This window comes from Vanessa tameamea, chromosome 24 (genome assembly GCF_037043105.1).
Source record: "Vanessa tameamea isolate UH-Manoa-2023 chromosome 24, ilVanTame1 primary haplotype, whole genome shotgun sequence".
Lineage (NCBI taxonomy): Eukaryota > Metazoa > Arthropoda > Insecta > Lepidoptera > Nymphalidae > Vanessa > Vanessa tameamea.
The window spans coordinates 2,565,018-2,582,818 of record NC_087332.1 but is presented as its reverse complement, the minus strand read 5'-3'; the positions used below and the strand labels follow the sequence as shown (position 1 = coordinate 2,582,818).

General features: G+C 30.6%; 1 protein-coding gene across 7 annotated transcripts in view; it reads right to left on the bottom strand.

Annotated features, from left to right (window-relative positions):
* The window catches only part of LOC113398119 (C-terminal-binding protein), an 83,345-nt gene that overhangs the window by 5,876 nt on the left and 59,668 nt on the right, over positions 1-17,801 (bottom strand). For 5 of the 7 annotated variants that reach the window (XM_064218809.1, XM_064218803.1, XM_064218805.1 and 2 more), the window contains 2 exons: positions 7,363-7,490; positions 789-1,048 (listed from right to left, as the gene is read on the bottom strand). In XM_064218809.1, the coding sequence (XP_064074879.1) occupies positions 789-1,048; positions 7,363-7,445 (343 nt within the window). In that variant the 5' untranslated portion in view covers positions 7,446-7,490. Of the gene's footprint in view, positions 1-788; positions 1,049-7,362; positions 7,491-12,477; positions 12,541-17,801 lie in introns of all 7 variants that reach the window. The other 2 variants (XM_064218804.1, XM_064218807.1) reach the window with 1 other exon arrangement.

The following is a 17,801-nucleotide window of genomic DNA, read 5'->3' as shown; positions in this document are numbered from 1 at the left end:
TCATCGTCTTGTTGTTATTTAACAATCTTATATACATATATGCATTGTATATTATGTATTCCTATCGTTCAAAGTCACAAAATATTTCAGTAATGTTGACTGAATCGCTATTTTACAGGATTTTTTTTACACAGAGACGAACTGGCAATAAACTCAGCAGTTCCTCCTTTCCGACAGTTAAATATCATTACGTTTAAGAAGCTAGTTGCTAGTAATTATTATTAGTACTATTTAATACAATATATACAATTTTTAACATCAACTTAAGACCGTAGAAGCTTTTATTTTTTAATTAACTGCTTTCAATTATTCTGGGTACCGCACTTTCGGGCGAATTTGAAATCCTACACTTCACTACATATTTAACAATTATCATAACTTCCTTTTCGACATTTTTCTGAGAACAATTAAATCTGTCGGCAGGTTGACTATATATTTATATATTAACTCTTTATAATTGTAATTTTTAGTTTTAAGTTTGGGTGCAATATACTATATTCACATGTACACTTTAAATTAAAACAATTTCCTCAAACACCTGATTCCATCCCGAGCAAATGTGTATTTATTATTCGTTTTTTTATATATATATTTGCTACGATAAAAAATATACAGTTAAAAGAAAGTACTCAATATCCCACCTAAATAATATGAATGCTGTTTATACACGTATTTCACGTACATTGATACGTGTAACAGTGGTTTATTGTGTTCTTGTCGTCTTAGTGGATTATTTCTGGAATTCTGCAGATAATAAGCGTGGGTTATGTGAACAAGTTACTAGTTACCTAGTTCGCCGGCCGCTTTAACGTCTATATTGTCGACTCCGGAACCTATGCGTACGATGATCCGAAGTGCCTTGAACTTCTCTAGATCCTCCTTGGTAAGGATAATGGTGTGCCACATGAGCGCGCCAACGGCCTCGTTAAGGACTTTCTCGTGAATCTCGGAAGTGGACTGCGCGTCGCAGAACGCCACCGTCGCCACGTCCTTCAGTATTGGCATCTCAACGGTGCAGTCTCGACCGTCGAGTAATGCCACTAGGGGCCTGAAATTAACGAAACGATAAATTAAAAACAAAATAAAACACAAACAGGACAATAATATGTACAAAAAATGAATAGTAAAAACCAGGCATTACAATAAAAAAAAACATCTCATTTATCACTATAGTTTAATTAACAACTAAATTGTATGGTTTATATTTGCTCCAATAATTTTGACTATAAATAATTTAATAATTCTATTAATTAGTGTACAGAAATCGATGCATCGTTTATTTATTGACGTAATACTGAATAAAATAATTCTAGACAATAAGATTGTTATAAAATTTAGCTGTAGCATCCAAAAATTTCATACATAAATTTAGAGATAAAAACTTCAATTTCAGTAAGCAATTTAAACAAATTTATAAATATTTGCATCAGTTTAAAACTCTAGGTATATAAACAATACTTAATGCGACACGCTTCACCGAATAAGCGATTCCCACTGCAAATTAATCAAGTGTAATTGTTTCGCTGTCGAGTAATTGTTGGACATTCTGCCTGGGAATTACTGAACGTAGTTGTGGTTACCATGTTAGAAATTCCGTAAGAACTATTACTAAGTGTGGAACCGTCCTAATGTAACTTTATACATTCAAAATTAATCATTTGTATATAAAATAATTTAGTCTGTTTCTTTAGAGAAGGTCTTTCGCTTCGGTACATATATAGTACCTGAAACTGCTACTTTCTGTTATTAATAAATAAACAGTTATATATTTTTTTCAAATTTAGGATCTAAGTCGTTACTATATTTCAATTTGGTTTATATTTAAAATAAATATAAGACGTCAAATATTCTATTATAATGAAATAATCAATCAATTTGTGTCAGAATTGTATTAATTTTAAACCCGACGTATATTAAAGAGGTAAGGTAATATTTAACCAAAAACCCACAAATGTCAACGACCGAAACGAATCGATGAACAAATTGGATTTAAAATCAAATATCGGCTACTCGGGACACGAATTCTAACATCCCAACTAGATTAAACCGATTGAAGGGATCCTTCCACGACTCCGGAATAATTAAGGCCGTGCCAGTACGATTAAACTAATAAATTAAACTTTCGTCATAGCGAGGCAGAATTATTATTATTGCCGACGAAAACTTTCAGTGGACGAAACGAGAAAGTAATTCCGAGAGTGGAAATTACGGAATTTCGACGAAACTTTACCCGGGCAGACGATAACAGATTTGGGGGCAAACAAAGAAATGGGGTAGCAATGGAGGCGAACCCTTTGGGCAAGTTTTGATGGAAAACAAATAGGATTAGAGCGGAAAAAGAATAAGTTGACTGTACCCGATGGACGAGGCTTTGTAGGCTCGCTGAGCGATGGACGTTCTCCCAAAGGCAATTAGTGGAATGCGACAGACCCTATACTAGCAGGTTGTCCAGTCCGAGAAACTTTACAAACTACAGTTTTAAAAATCTGTACAACATATTAGTGCAACGTGTTAAATTCTTGTTAATATATCTTCTACGATTTTATGTTTCCAATAGTATAACATATAGCATGAGGCCGAGTGCGTTTAATGTTTAGAAATGTATTGCTATAAACTAAAGAATTTCTCTAAAGAGTTTATAGCAGAGCTGCAATGCAGGCAGTCATAGAAACGTTAGAAACGTTAGATAGGTCAAGGCGAGGTGAAAGTAACGATATAGTTTTTTATTATAAAAACATACAGATTTAAGTAATCAGGCAATCTCTAGAATATTTCATTGTTTAAATATTCTAGTACCTGCTTGGGTAAATAAAATATTTTATGGCAAGATGTATCCTGGGCATATTCAGAATCTATGCTTTAATACCATCCCACATTCTAAAGAGAAAGTGAAAACACATAAATACATATGTATATCTAATTAAAATAATAACAAAATTTAATGTCATTAAAAAAAATATATAGGGTTACAATAATGACAATCAGGGCTCGCATTTTTTTATAGAACATTAGAAAATATCTGGTAAAATGGCTACTTATAAATACTTTTTAATTCCACAAAACCCAAATTTCAAGCCGCTAGACTAGAATTCAAAAATGTTATATCACGACTTATTGCCCTTTAGTGCAATAAAATTACACATTAAGTGCTTCATAGCTACAGCTAAATTCAAGAGACGTATTGCATGACTAGAGTTCATTCGGACCTCATTAGAAAGGATTAATATAATCATTACAACACGCAGCCGACCAAAGTAACACACGCAACAATTAATAAAAAATATTTCAGGAAGCATTATTTTAATGTGATTAGTCCGTTCAAATTTTACCGAAAAGCAACTTATACTTCGAGTATAGAAAAGACGGTTTGACATGAAACTATAGATTTGATCGAGAATAATTATAAGGGTTTAATGAAAATTAGTTTCCTGAGCACTGATTCGTTAATAGCAAATAAGTTAACATTTGAATAATTTTCAATATTAAGTTTTCATAAAATGGTATCACGGTGTGTTAATTCCGTTTAAGGATTTTCTCATCTAAGACGAATTTGAATAATTTAAGTCAAATAAAAATAGATATAAAAAGAAATTAAACAAGACCAAAAATAATATCATTAGAGCAATTTTTGTGACGAAGTTATCACGATTATGTATCCTAAATGTTTTGAGTTCTTTACTCATTTTACAAACTTTAAACGCTTGAGGATTTATCGTCCGCTTAATCTAACTAATTAATTAAAAATTGTTATAATTTTTATCGTGGAAAACAAGTTATGAGCGATTTGTACTTAAGTACAACTTATCCAGATTTCAGCTAAGATAATATTGTTCTAAGTACGGCTTTAATAAATTGACTAACTTACTAATACTAACTAACAAAACAAATTAAACAAGGCAGGCAGAATGAAGTTTGATGCAGGGCAATTAACCCTTAATATAAAAGGGAATATTGTAAGTGAAGATTTAGATGTGGCCAACCAATTCGAAGAATATTTCGCTAATATTCCTTTGAATACTACTAAAGGACTTAATGCGTCACCCAATGACGCCTTAGACTTACTTAAGTGGTACGTTCCCCAGAATGAGTTAGAATTTTCTTTTGAGAGTATAACTCCGTACGATGTATTAAAAAAATTTAAAACATTAAATCTTAAAAAAACTATCTATGGGATCTATCAGTTACAATTATTAACAACGTAATTGTCGACTTGGCTCCTTGTTTAGCTATCATCTTTAATAAATGTATACTATCCGGTATTTTTCCAGATTTATTAAAATTAAGTAAAGTAATCCCATTATTTAAGTCCGGTGATAAAAATGACCCAAACAATTATAGACCGATCTAGATTTTGCCAGTATTAAGTAAATTTTTTGAAAAAATCATGCTTAATCAATTGTTGTTATACTTTAACTCGAATAAGTTATTGCATTCTCAACAGTTCGATTTTACTAAAGGTCGCTCGACTACTGATGCGGGTATATCATTTGTTGAACACATTTATGATGCGTGGGAGAAGTCACAAAATGCTATTGGTGTTTTTTGTGACTTATCAAAAGCTTTCGATTGCGTTAGGCATGATATTCTTCTAGAAAAACTTAAATATTATGGAATCAAGGGCCCTGCATTGAAATTCATTTCCTCCTACCTTAATGAAAGAGTTTTGAAGGTTGTTGTTAACGGTGCAAAATCAAATGGCGCTCTGGCGCAAATGGGTGTACCACAGGGTTCAATTTTAGCACCTCTCCTGTTCTTAATATATATAAATGATTTACCTTATTTTGTAAATAAGACTTGCGACATTGTACTGTTTGCAGATGATACATCCCTTATTTTTAAACTCGACAGAAAAATAAACAACTGACGTTGTAAGCAGTGTCCGTCGCGAGTTCTTGGTTGGTTTGACATAAATAATTTGGTACTAAATGCAAAAAAGACTAAATGTATTTTGTTTTCTCTACCAAATGTCAAATCAAATTCTTCTGCCGTCATTTTGAATAATGAAAAGCTTGAGTTTGTTGAGTCGACGGCCTTTCCAGGGATAACCCTTGACTCCAAACTTCAGTGGGGCACCCATTTGTATGCACTAGCAGGGAAACTAAGTAGTGCCATTTATGCAATAAAAACAATAAGAAAACTCACGGACATAAGTACTGCTAGACTAGTTTATTTTAGTAATTTTCACAGTCTTATGTCATATAGAATGTTGTTATGGGGTAATGCAGCAGATATTGAAATAGTATTTATTCTGCAGAAAAGAGCTATCCGAACTATTTACAATATTAGCTCTAGGACATCATTACGCGAAAAATTTAAAGAAATAGGTGTATTAACGGCTGCTTCACAATATATTTATGATAATATAATGTTTATACAGAAGAATATACAAAAGTATTCCATAAAAGCTGATATACATACTATTAATACAAGAAATAAGAATAAACTTGTAACCCTTACTTTCCGTTTGCATACGGTAAAGAGAACGTTTTTGGACAATGGTATACGCATATATAATAAGATACCGGGAAATGTAACCAATTTACCATTTACGAAATTTGAAAAGTTTATTAAGACTAAATTAATAAATAAGTCTTATTATTCATTAAAAGAGTACTTTTAGAAAAAAACGCCTGGATTTAGGCTCGGGTTCCATCACAGGACACTAATTATTGTAAAAAAACAGCATTGTTAATCTGTTTATTTGAAAAGAGCAACTATTCGAGTTTCTTGCCGTTTCTTCTCGCTGGAGGCTGCTTTCCGAAACGGTGGTAGTATTTTAATATTGACGATTCAAAAACGCTTCGTTGTGAAGTTTACTTGAATAAACTTGATTTGAATTCTGTGTTGAAATACAATTTCAGATATACTAATATAAGTATATTCATTTTTTAGAATTTTGTGAAATGTTTGATAAAATTATAATATAATGGAGTTTCGGAAAAAAGTTATCAGTCATAACTTGCTTAAAGAAAAAAAGATTATGAAGAATAATTTATTTTCACAACCTTGACTTTTGAATTTAGGTTTCCGAGTTATGAGATTACTTGTACAATAAACTTAAATAATAATACCATTTAATGTAGCTACTATTTTTTTCGCCATAATAATATATAATAATAAAAATAATAAAGCTATATAGATTTAAGTTAACCATCGTCTGTATCATTAAGTTTACGAAAAACAAGACTAACGCTGAATGTCAAAAGTTTATCTCTAATCCCCGAGTTAGCAGAGTTCCGACCAAGTTAATGCATCCGGTAGATTTTATCGTGTTTGTACTCTATGTCCTTTTATCAAGATCACGAGTTCAATGGACTAAGTAATGAATGGCACCGTTTTAAAGTTTCGTTCAAGAACTGTGGAACTTATTTAAGTTGCCATGTATATTATGAACGTGAATAGTGTTCGGTTCTGGGCAGTTAAACGCAATGCGGTTGACTGCAGCGGGTGATTGCTCTCTTAAATTTCTATATAAATCGTGACTTCGCAATTTGTAAACATTTGGTATAAAATACAGTTTAATCACAGCAACCTTACTAATAGCCGAACTTTTGCAAATACTATCCGTTTGCTCGGTATATAGCAATCTTAAAATGACTGACTGTCATAAAGCACTCGACCTAGATCAGTGGACCTAATGGGATGAAAAATTGCACAGGATTTTTTTATGGAACTTAGATGAGCATAACAAAGGATTTTTCAAAATTAATTACCAAAGAGGGTTCTGGTATATAAATGGGGGGTGGAAGTTTGTATGGAAATACATCGTTTCTGGAGTTAGAAATATGAACATCGGTATTTTTTTTTGCAAATGAATTAAATGAGAGAGTGAAGCATAGGATGAAAATTTGTATGGGAGTTCATCAAATTTGAAAGTCATAATTATGAAACTCTGTTTAGACTTCTGTTTATGAGTTATAAAGAGCATTTTCTTAAATGTACCCAAGGTTGTTAAAATTAAGGATGACATTTTGTACAGAAGTTCCCAATGTTTGAATTTGAAATCTTTTTGAGTAATTTCAACGCTTTTTAAAATACGAGGGGTTATGGTATGGTATGGTAGAAATTTTTGTATTTCCAAATATTAAATTTGATATATAGGCCAGGCCAGGTTACCAAAAACCTCTAAAGCTTAAGAAAATCGAGTAGGTTTCGGTTTAATGGTTTCCAGGGGATATCCAATCGAGTCCACGGCATGGTACTTCGGTTACTTCTAATCATATTATTTATGATAAGAAATAAAAGCGATAAACATCTGTCTAATATAAGTCACACATATAATATAAATATGAAACTACATTTAAAAAAAAAAAATTGAAAATTACAAAAATAATGATATATTTGTATTATTCGTTTCCTTACCTCGACTGCAGGGGTCCATTTGCGATAGGACCCCGCATGCTATCCATACGCGCTCTCTTTGGCAGCATCTTGCGTTTGTCCATTTAAAGCGGCAGAGCCGCTTTAACTACCGCTCCGCAGCGCGTCACCTGCGAACAAAGTTCCATTAATTACGTGACAGTCGAGATAAGTTTGCAGAACTGGAATCTTTCCGCTACGGCACGAAAACGTGCTATGAAACTCAAGTATTAGGTATTTTGTGAGTTTTTAAATTAATTATACGTGATTTAATATTTGAGGAAAGTTCGTGAATAATATTATACGTTCTATATTGTATACACTTCATTGCTATTCGCGGTAGTACGACTCTGGTTTGGATTCTAATTTTAAAAAGAAATATCAAATCAAACTTCTTATTAATGTTTTTTTAAGCATAACCTTACTTATAAGTGCATTATTATATTTGTTCTTCAATCCTGCAAGAACGGATCTTAAAACAAATAATTGTAATAAAAATGGACATAGGAATTAATTAAATTATTTGCAAAGCAAGTTTATCGTTTGATTACGTGGAATAAATAATAGTCTGCTCTCGTATTTACTTCATTTATAGAATTAATAATTACATTACCCGTGGTCTAGAGCAGCCGACATGGAACAGATAGTCGTTATATTTTTAATTTAACTACGGTATAATCCTCAACGATTGATCATTTAAAACGTTTTTCATGTATTAACGACCTCGTTCAGTATATATATTGGTATTGGGGTAAGATTAAAATAAAACATTTGATATTCTAGAAAATACATAGTTTAAATTTATATCATTTATACAGATATCAAGCATTAAGGTTTCATTAATTGTTAATATTATAAACTACTAACCAAACGCAAGATTGGGAAATCGAGAAACTCGACTTAGTTGTTACATTTAACACTCCTCAACTTGTTCTAAAATAAAATATGATTTGGAGATTAGTTTTTAAAAAAACCCTTTTAAATACAAGTAGATAGTTAAATCATAATTAACACAATTTTTGTTTTCTATTGGAACTTATTTATCCAAATTTGAAGAAGTTTATTTTTCTAGAATTAATAAAAGTATATGCCTATATACTAATTATCTTGACCTCAATATCCTCTATGAATAGTGACTCAGAATCACTCCAATGATACGACACCCATATCTACAATTATTTATTAATTACAAAAATCAACAATCGTTATATAATAAATGAAATCGTAACACACCGAACATCGAACTCAACAATACACAGTTTAATAATAAATACCAGTGGTTCGTCGTTTCTATGTTTAAATTTGATTAATTATTCCAACGACCTAAACATACGAAGAAAACATTATTATTAAAAGTGAATATAAAAATATTTTCAAATACAAATAGTTAACCTAAATATTAATTCAGTGTGAATTATTTACATAATTAAAACGATTAAAAGACCAAGTCACTATACACTAAGCGTAGTTACGCGTACTTCATGCATCGCAATAATTCACTTTTAATTTGTATGCGAGAACAAATCAGAGTGAACTGTATTCACAACGACGATAATTAAAGAGTATGGCGTGTATAATAATGCCTTGTGAGAACCGCTTTAATGACAACGAAAGCAATTACAGTTCGAGAGCTTTGTCATCACGACACGATTGAACAATTACGTTACTTATTAACAATTATTGTAATATGAAAGTGTATTTATTAACAAAACATATAATGACATGTTATATCAAGAAAATCTCGTTGAAAAGTATGTTGTAACTGTGTCAGATCTGATCCTAATAGACTATGAGATAGAGAGGGTACACGCCTGAACTGTGGACAATTGTACAGTTGACTAGTTCGAGTTACAAATGATAGCTGTGGTCGAAATCGGTCAGGAGGACATCATTATATTACAATAAATAATAAGTTTTGTTCTCGTTTCTTTTCAATACAACGACTATTTAAAGCACCAGCAAGTCATTCACGACATGTAAATATATGAACTGGGTCAAACGGTAGTCACCTAAACTGTTTTACAGAGTATTGGAACCTTTCCAATTGACCTTAGGACGCACAAAGTAGACATCCAAAAGCAAAAATTTCATTCAATTTTACGTTATCAATAATATATGAAACTTTCACTATTATAAAATTATATGTCTGAAAATTTGTATATTTATTTAAAATTAATATAAATCGACATCGTTTGATCGATCGTCGTGAAAGTTGATACATGTATGTATATATGTATGGATTATCATATTTTATAAATTTTTATAGAGTTTACGCATCGTTAATCCGGTTGGATATAAACTTTGTACAATTGCTGTTGGCACTTGCGTAAAGTTGTCCGAGATGATCTTCGAGGTAGATACAATAGATGGCTCGTGAGTTATAGCGGATACTCGCTCAAAAAAAACGCCCGTATTTAATAGTTTAGAATAAAATAGATTTTATCTTCAATTTTTCTAAAATTAGCATCGTGGCTGATTATGTGATACGGGTAATAAATTAATGTAAATGTCTCTATACGAAATTGGCTTCTCCGATCAATAGCTTTTTTTAAATATGGTTTTAGTTGGACTTTGCTCAATAATAAATAAATAAACCTCATAAAACCGAAGCAGTAGGTATAATAAAAATCGTAAAATTAAAAATATTCGCTTTACGAATTTGATTAGTGAATGACGTTTGAACGAACACTAATCTAATCTACCACTCCTTGGGTAGTTGTAGATGATGTCTCCCATTCTACGAAGTAATCAACTTACTGACGCTTCCAACACAAATCACGATAAAGTCAAGTGAAATTTTTAATCCAAGTTATTATAAAATGTATTTAATAAAATAAGTAACCAACACATGCATAGCATATGGTATAATGACAATAATTTAATTTCTCCTATATATCTTCTATTATCTTTATGTTGTCGTATATTACTTTATATGAATATAATAATATCTAACAGACCAGAGATTTCCATTAAAATAATGAGTTCGCTATTTGATTTTGATTAAAGTAAACACTAAAATATTAAGAAACGAAGTACAAAGAACAGTCGGAAACAAACTTATTACAAGTCATGTCAAACTTTTCTGGGTTTTATCTTCAAAGTAATTGATCGATCGTTATAAAACGTAACGCATTCTTTACTTCCATGTCACACTGGCTGCCAACTTTCACATCTGAATATCGGTAAGATATCGGTTAAGATGTTTATAGAGGAAAACAGAGTAAAAGACGAAACATACCATATTCAAATTTGATTATTATTATTTGATATCATTAAAATTGTGACTTAACTCAGACTACTTATTAAAGCATACCACTGTCACCTTATCTGTACAGATATTAGTACGTATATGTAGTTATATATTCATGAATATATAGGATACAGTCAGATTAGCATACAATTTGAAATATACCTATCAATAATAAAAATATTACAATTAATAAAAACTACTAAATAAGATTTTTCGTAATCAACGTCTGAATAAAAACGATAAAGTTTCCATACATAAAAATGAGATGACATTTGATAAGAATGAATATAAATAATACATAAGTTCATAAGGATGTTCTTGTTTTCCGCAACAATTTAAACGTAATGAATGATGGTAAATGTCATACAGAGTGTTGTTTCCGTTTAATATTCTAGTTTTTGTGCAAACATTCGAGCGATAACAAGATAACATTAGTGCTCGTACGAGTACCCGCCTACGTATAAATGTTATTTATTGGCTACGATTCTAATTAAAGGGCACACACGATACTGCGTAAATCACTTTGAAAATGTATAAATATAAAACTATCCTGTTTTAATCAGCAAACTTGTAATGAAACAGGGATATATGTTTGTCGTTACAATTATGGGTCTTATTCCTCTCCATGGCAACAATGTGTTGGTACTTGTTTTTACATTCAGTTATAATTTTAATCGTAGTTGAAGCATCAGCTCTGTTTGTTGAAATGTTTTCTCGTTAAAATTTCGAAACTGAACAGTGAGCCTAGACAAATATAACCCTTTCCCTGTCCTGTGTATCAGATATGATTCATGCGTATTGTTTAACTATTGTGTCGGCTATTTGGACAGAAACGTGTTATGTAACGATTGATAAATACTTTTTGTAGATAAAGTCAAAATATATGAAATGGTACAAGGTTTAAATATAAGGCCGGATTTAAATTACGTAATGTTAGTTATAATAAAAATCCAACTAAGAACCAATTTTAAAAGCGATTTAAACAAAAAAAAATCATGCGAGAGAATCTGAATAACAAGATTAGAGGTCGCTTAGACAACAATTAATGCATTTCGTCTCAAGCCAAGACATGTCAAAAATAAAAGACCGCTTTTAACACTTGGTGTCGGAGCAATAAGAATATTTAAAAAAAAACAAGTTTATTAACTAGAATAAACGTCAATCGATCTAGCAAACTGTAGACAAAACTGTAACTCAGAATGTGTGAATGATTATGTTCGGTATGATTAATCCAAAAACGCACGAAGAATAGCGAAGAACAGCTCGTTTAAACCATAAAGAGTTTGAGATTTTGTATGATTAAACGCGCTTAACATTATAAATTACCACTAAGAAATGAAACATTATATTGGAGTTAGTAAACCGTTTGTTCAGGAAGGCTATATAACTACATCCATAAAATAGTATTGTGTGTGTGTGTGGGTGTGTACCTACTCATCGCGTAGGTAAGAAACGGGCACGTTACATTCAAATTTAACAAGTAACACCGCGAAACACATCTTTATATTATAAATCACGAAAGTTCATCTGTTTAAACATTTCGCACGTTTCTTGGAACTAGCTTTTTATTCGAATTCTTCCTACATTATTAAACGTCAAGCAATATGATGATGAACTATATAAAAAATAGATGTAGGCTTTGAATGCATCTCTTTTGACATCGTTTTATAATGTAACGTGTTAATTGGTTCCGGTACATGTAGTAAAATATTAAATGAATTAATTACTTCAATATATTATTGCATAAAGGACCGTTAATTCGCTAAGCGTAATATATCGGTATGAGTAACGCGTCACAAGAAAGTCGAACTGGTTCAAATGCGTATTTCATGAGAATGAATGAACGATCAATAACTGTGTCTACTCACAATTTCAATGTCATTAGGGTTGAAGTTCGCAAAACGGTCTTGGTCTCGCCGCGCTCATTTTACCTAGGGCAGAAACAACTTGTTGAGTTACTAGTCTACTTTACGACCTTACCTACTGAGGGGTGGGCTTTGTATTATGTGTTTAGTCAACTTGTATTGCGGTAATTTTATAAATGTAATGCGTTTATTAGTAGGTCGCTATTTTACCTTGTTATCGGATATTATTTTATGCTCGACGTGCATATAACTATAGGTGTAAATACTATGTGACTAATCTAGCTATACCTAAGTACATTGTTATTTAATCGTTATTAAAATACGTAACTTCTTGCAATCATTTATACTTACTACAATACTATACATATATAACTATGATTCATTTTATGGATATTTGTCAAAAATGATTTACCTCTATGTTTTACGAACAACCCTCCTCGGCTTAACTATTAAAGTTAATTATTTTATCTGACTTAATTCTTTCTTTGAAGTATACCTAATTATATTAATCAACGATCGTAATCTTGCCCAAGCGACTTGGATATTTTGAAGTAAAAACCGTAGTTCTTGACTTGATCATAAAAAAGCTGATGTGATGTTTTAAATATCTAAAAATATTTATTACATTTTTCTGTAAAGAAAATTTCGTTATAGTGTAATTCTATCGCAGGAGGAGAAAAAGTAAATAAACATATTTGCCCTTGAATTAACATGACTGGCAGCATATGTATGTATAAGTTGTTAGGTAAATAAATGATCCCATAGTAATCGTAGGACTTTATTATCACACATATTTATTATTATTAATTTTAATAGAACGTAATAGAAAACTTTCGATAACAAATGTATGCGCTACTAGAAATAACTGAGGTTTACTCTTCTTATCTTTAGACTTACTCGTGTACTTGGTAGGATTTGTTAAGTTGCAGTTTTGCAGGTTAAAAAATGTATCTTATAATAAAGTTCAACTATACAGTAAATTAATTTAAATTATCATTTTGATACACAATTTAATATTATTGTTTCTTAATCTTTATTATATACCTATTGTCATTTTAGACAAAAGTTTAGAAGTGGAATTTAAGTGTTTTTATGTTAAATTTTTCGTACGATAGATTAAGTTATTTCACTTGAGACATGTTTTTAGGACAGTAATATAGGGAAGGTGACTTTGCTTTGTGTTTTTTACCCCTTCTGGAATTGAGATTGACTACAAATAGGTAATTCAGATTGTACATGATAAGAGAATTGCTCTTACACAGAGTTTTATAGCAGTTATATATTATATGAATAATTTGACTGCGTACATACCCAATTAACATTATCCCATACAATAAAACATACAAAACGTGTCGATGGCAATCTACAAAACTTTATGATGCATAAGACATAAAATATTTATCTTGTATTTTCGTCTGTATTGTTAAAATACAAAATACATTTTTCTTTATATAAGACAAACTAACTGATATCAGAAATTTCTTTGTAAAAATAAAAATAATCTGTTTTATATAAAATTTTAATAATTTAACTAACGTTAAAGTCTATCAAATTTAAATATACTTTAAACATTTAAGCTCTTACATGCACTTTAGAATTGTTTTTTAACAACATATATTTAAATCCCAAAATAATTATTAATAACATTTATTGGTTTGTGAGCGATGAAAACAATATTCCTCGTAACGTAACGTATAAACAATATAATTTAAGTGGGTTAGCAGCAGCTAATCAAGACCAATTTTCAAATCAATAGAAATTTAATAGTCGTCACTACACTTTTTTTTTACGTAAACAATGTTAAGGAAATTCATACAACAATATAAGGAAAAAATCAAACATCGATACGTCCGTTTAATTGGGTTTATTCCTATTATAAATAATTATCACTTGCGGTTTTATTCAGTCACATAACCTACATATGTTAATAAGCTCGAATCAATCGCCTCGAATCTGTTCTGCTTGACTGCTTGAAAAATGATACAATCTATAAAATTTCCATTAAAATCTATTCCATTCCATTCGTTATTATAAAACGCAAAAGAAAATATAACATAGAATAACAATATATGTAAGATATTTATATTTTCTTAGCTACGAATAATAAATTAAATTTTAGAAAACTAATCGATACGATTCGCTATTATCGTACGTTATAATTACAATGGCAGAAAAATTCTCGCAAATTCAATTATCCGTATAAACCAAACTTTGCATAAAATTTAAAAAAAAACTATCACTAATTTTAATTATGGGATAATACCGATAACCTAAAATATATGTTGTCCCTGTATTATTGTAATTGCCGTTAGAATTTAATGCCCAACGATTGTAACAATAACAGTACACAATTTAACGCATTATTTTTAGATAGATTATAAACTAACAAAGTGAACTTTAGTTCAATTAAAAAAATCGATAAGATTATAAACTACACAAAATTTTTTCGTTTTATTGTAAGTTGAATCAACGTTGTGAACGTTCGACAGTGTTCAGATATTCGATAAATGCAAATCATAGTTTTCCTTAATTTCCAATAACGTTTTGGCCGAATTTCTACTACTGAGCGAATACTAATTATTATTCGATCACTGAATGATGATGATGAAATGATTCGATCACTAATGGAAGGAATGGAATAGTATAATGACAATTACAATGATATATCGATGTCTGATACAGTGATTCATTGACGTTATTCTAGTTTATAAGCGTACGAATTGAGCATAGTGATATTTTCTTGGTGTTAGGGTTTTGGTTCATATTCTACCACCAAACAGCAATACCTAGGTTAATATTTCTCACAGCGCTAATGTCTGGGCGGTGGTGACCACTCACCGGCTGCCTATACCTTGAAATATAATCGATAATCTCTATCACATGCTATTCTTATCACACCCTTTGCAATTTAACACATTTATTTGGGGTCAACATAGTGTATAGCAAGACACAAGCCAGACGCGAACTTCCTTGGACATTCCTTTGCTGGTTTATTAGTTTTTTTCGATTACTTTCTACGATTCCTTTGATACTCGAATGACGAAACCGCGTAATAAAAAATGCCTTAGCCGATTGTTACTAACGGACTGAAATGGAATGCTTATATTCTACTCTGGCCGAACCAGGAATACATTTTCATATAGTAAAATCGTAACAGAACGTTTATTTAACACGATTGAGTGGAGTTTAATCAAACAACTCCGCTAACCCTGAATCGCCATACGATATAATTAATTCAAATATTTAGGTATAATATATGTTACAATTTCAATTAATTTAATGAATGTAGTTGTAAAAAACCTAACCACTGAGTTTCCTGCCGATATTATCGATAAAATCTACATTCCGATGTGATGATAGCATATATGTAATATCTTAGATTTAATATTCTAAAATAAAGTTAAAAATATTTTGATAGCTTGGTTTATAATTAAAACCTCCAGATAATAAAACAAATATTAAGAAAATTTGTTACATACACACCCGAAAAAAGATTTAAAAATCTGTAAAGACTTGCTTACATATATAATAATTTTTTTTATTTCCCACTTATGCGGTTCCGTAGAACTAGATTTATCACGAGCCGTAGCCTACGTGCTCGAGCTATCTACATACAAAATCTCAAAAATATATTTGAATAGAAGTTTTAAGTATAATAAAATTCGTTTTGCCGCTGTCGGTTAATGTGTTTGTTTGCGCATATGTGTGTATGTATAACGAACAGTTCGCAGAATCAATTAACCGTTACTTGTCGTTATCTCCGAGCTCGAACGTGTCACTCGACGGCGACCTTGCACTGAATTAATCACACGTTTTCTCACGTTACTACAGCGTGCTATTTATCTTAACTCGTGGAGTTTAGTTTCATCTTTATATTTTATACCTACTTGTATTGGAGTGATGTGATATTATGAATTGATTTGTTTGAAAACAGCGCTCGAGTTATGTTGTTGTGTTCCTTTCTAGATTATAGAAAAAAAAATGACTTCATAACGAGAAATTGATTGTAAGTATAATATTTGCCAAGAAATTATATAGAATCAAAACATAACGAAAATATATATTTAACGTTATAATTACTTTTAATAAATGAGTAAGTCAAAGTCAACTAAACTTGAACAGAAGGACTCAACATAATTAATTAAAACCGTCTATTTAAGAAGGTCTATATAAATACTATAATATCGACACCAACAATTTATACTACGCTAACTCGAAAGTGTGCGCACAGCCGCACCCTCCGCTAATAATTGTAAGCGTAATATAAATCGATTGATTTAAAAAATTGCCTTTAGTTAGCGTTGTATAAATTTGTAACTTCGTTGATTTTGTATATTTTTCACGATTTTATTAATACATATAAAATAACATATTTTAAGCAACTTGGCACACAAAAACGATTTTCACTAAAATTCGAGTTAGCGTAGTATTAATTGTAGGTGTCGATATATAATTCAACAACATTACAAATAGACGAGAGATGTTGATGCGAAGGGCACAAGTTAACAGAGTCGCTTATAGAAATTTGCAAGATTGTATTATTCCTAAAAGTTCATTGATTTAAAAATTAAGAACGATCAATATATCATATAATGTAATGATACACGATTTATATACATTAATAACAGTGGATAGCCCATCAGGCTAGAGTTTAAAAAGAGAACCTAAGCCTGAACTTCCACGATTATATAGAACGTTATCGCAACTAACATAAGCAAATTAATATGAAGACACGAATATTTTTCAGCGAATTAGCATTATGATTTTAAACACCTACCTACCATTGCCGACAATGTCTACAGTCAACAGACGGAATGAATACATTATTTAAATATAAAGCGATACAAAATCCAAGAATCATTGTTGTCGTTAATGTCGACTAATTTTTCAAAGTTATTTTAATGAAACGTGCTGAACATAAATTAATATTTTTTTTTTTATATATTGTATTCAATATATTATTTAATTTACTATTCATTATTCCATATACATAGTATACTTGGGTATTTTTTTGCAACTTAAGTGTGCTTTAAGAAAAATAAATAATTGATAAATCCCATAGAATATGTTATTTATTGAACAAACAATCCTTTCTTATTACAATATTTCCCACTGTAGTTTGTCATTATCAAGTTATCAAGAAACATTAAAAAAATATCCCTAGACATAGTCTAAAACCTCGCGGTCATATTAGGCAATACAAAATGTTCATATTTATTATGCACGTAAATGTTTTTGTGCAGGCAACGTTTCTTTTTTCGTTAACTTTGATTTAACTATTTTATTAAATAGAGAATTATAAATAAATCTTTATTAATTGTACAAAT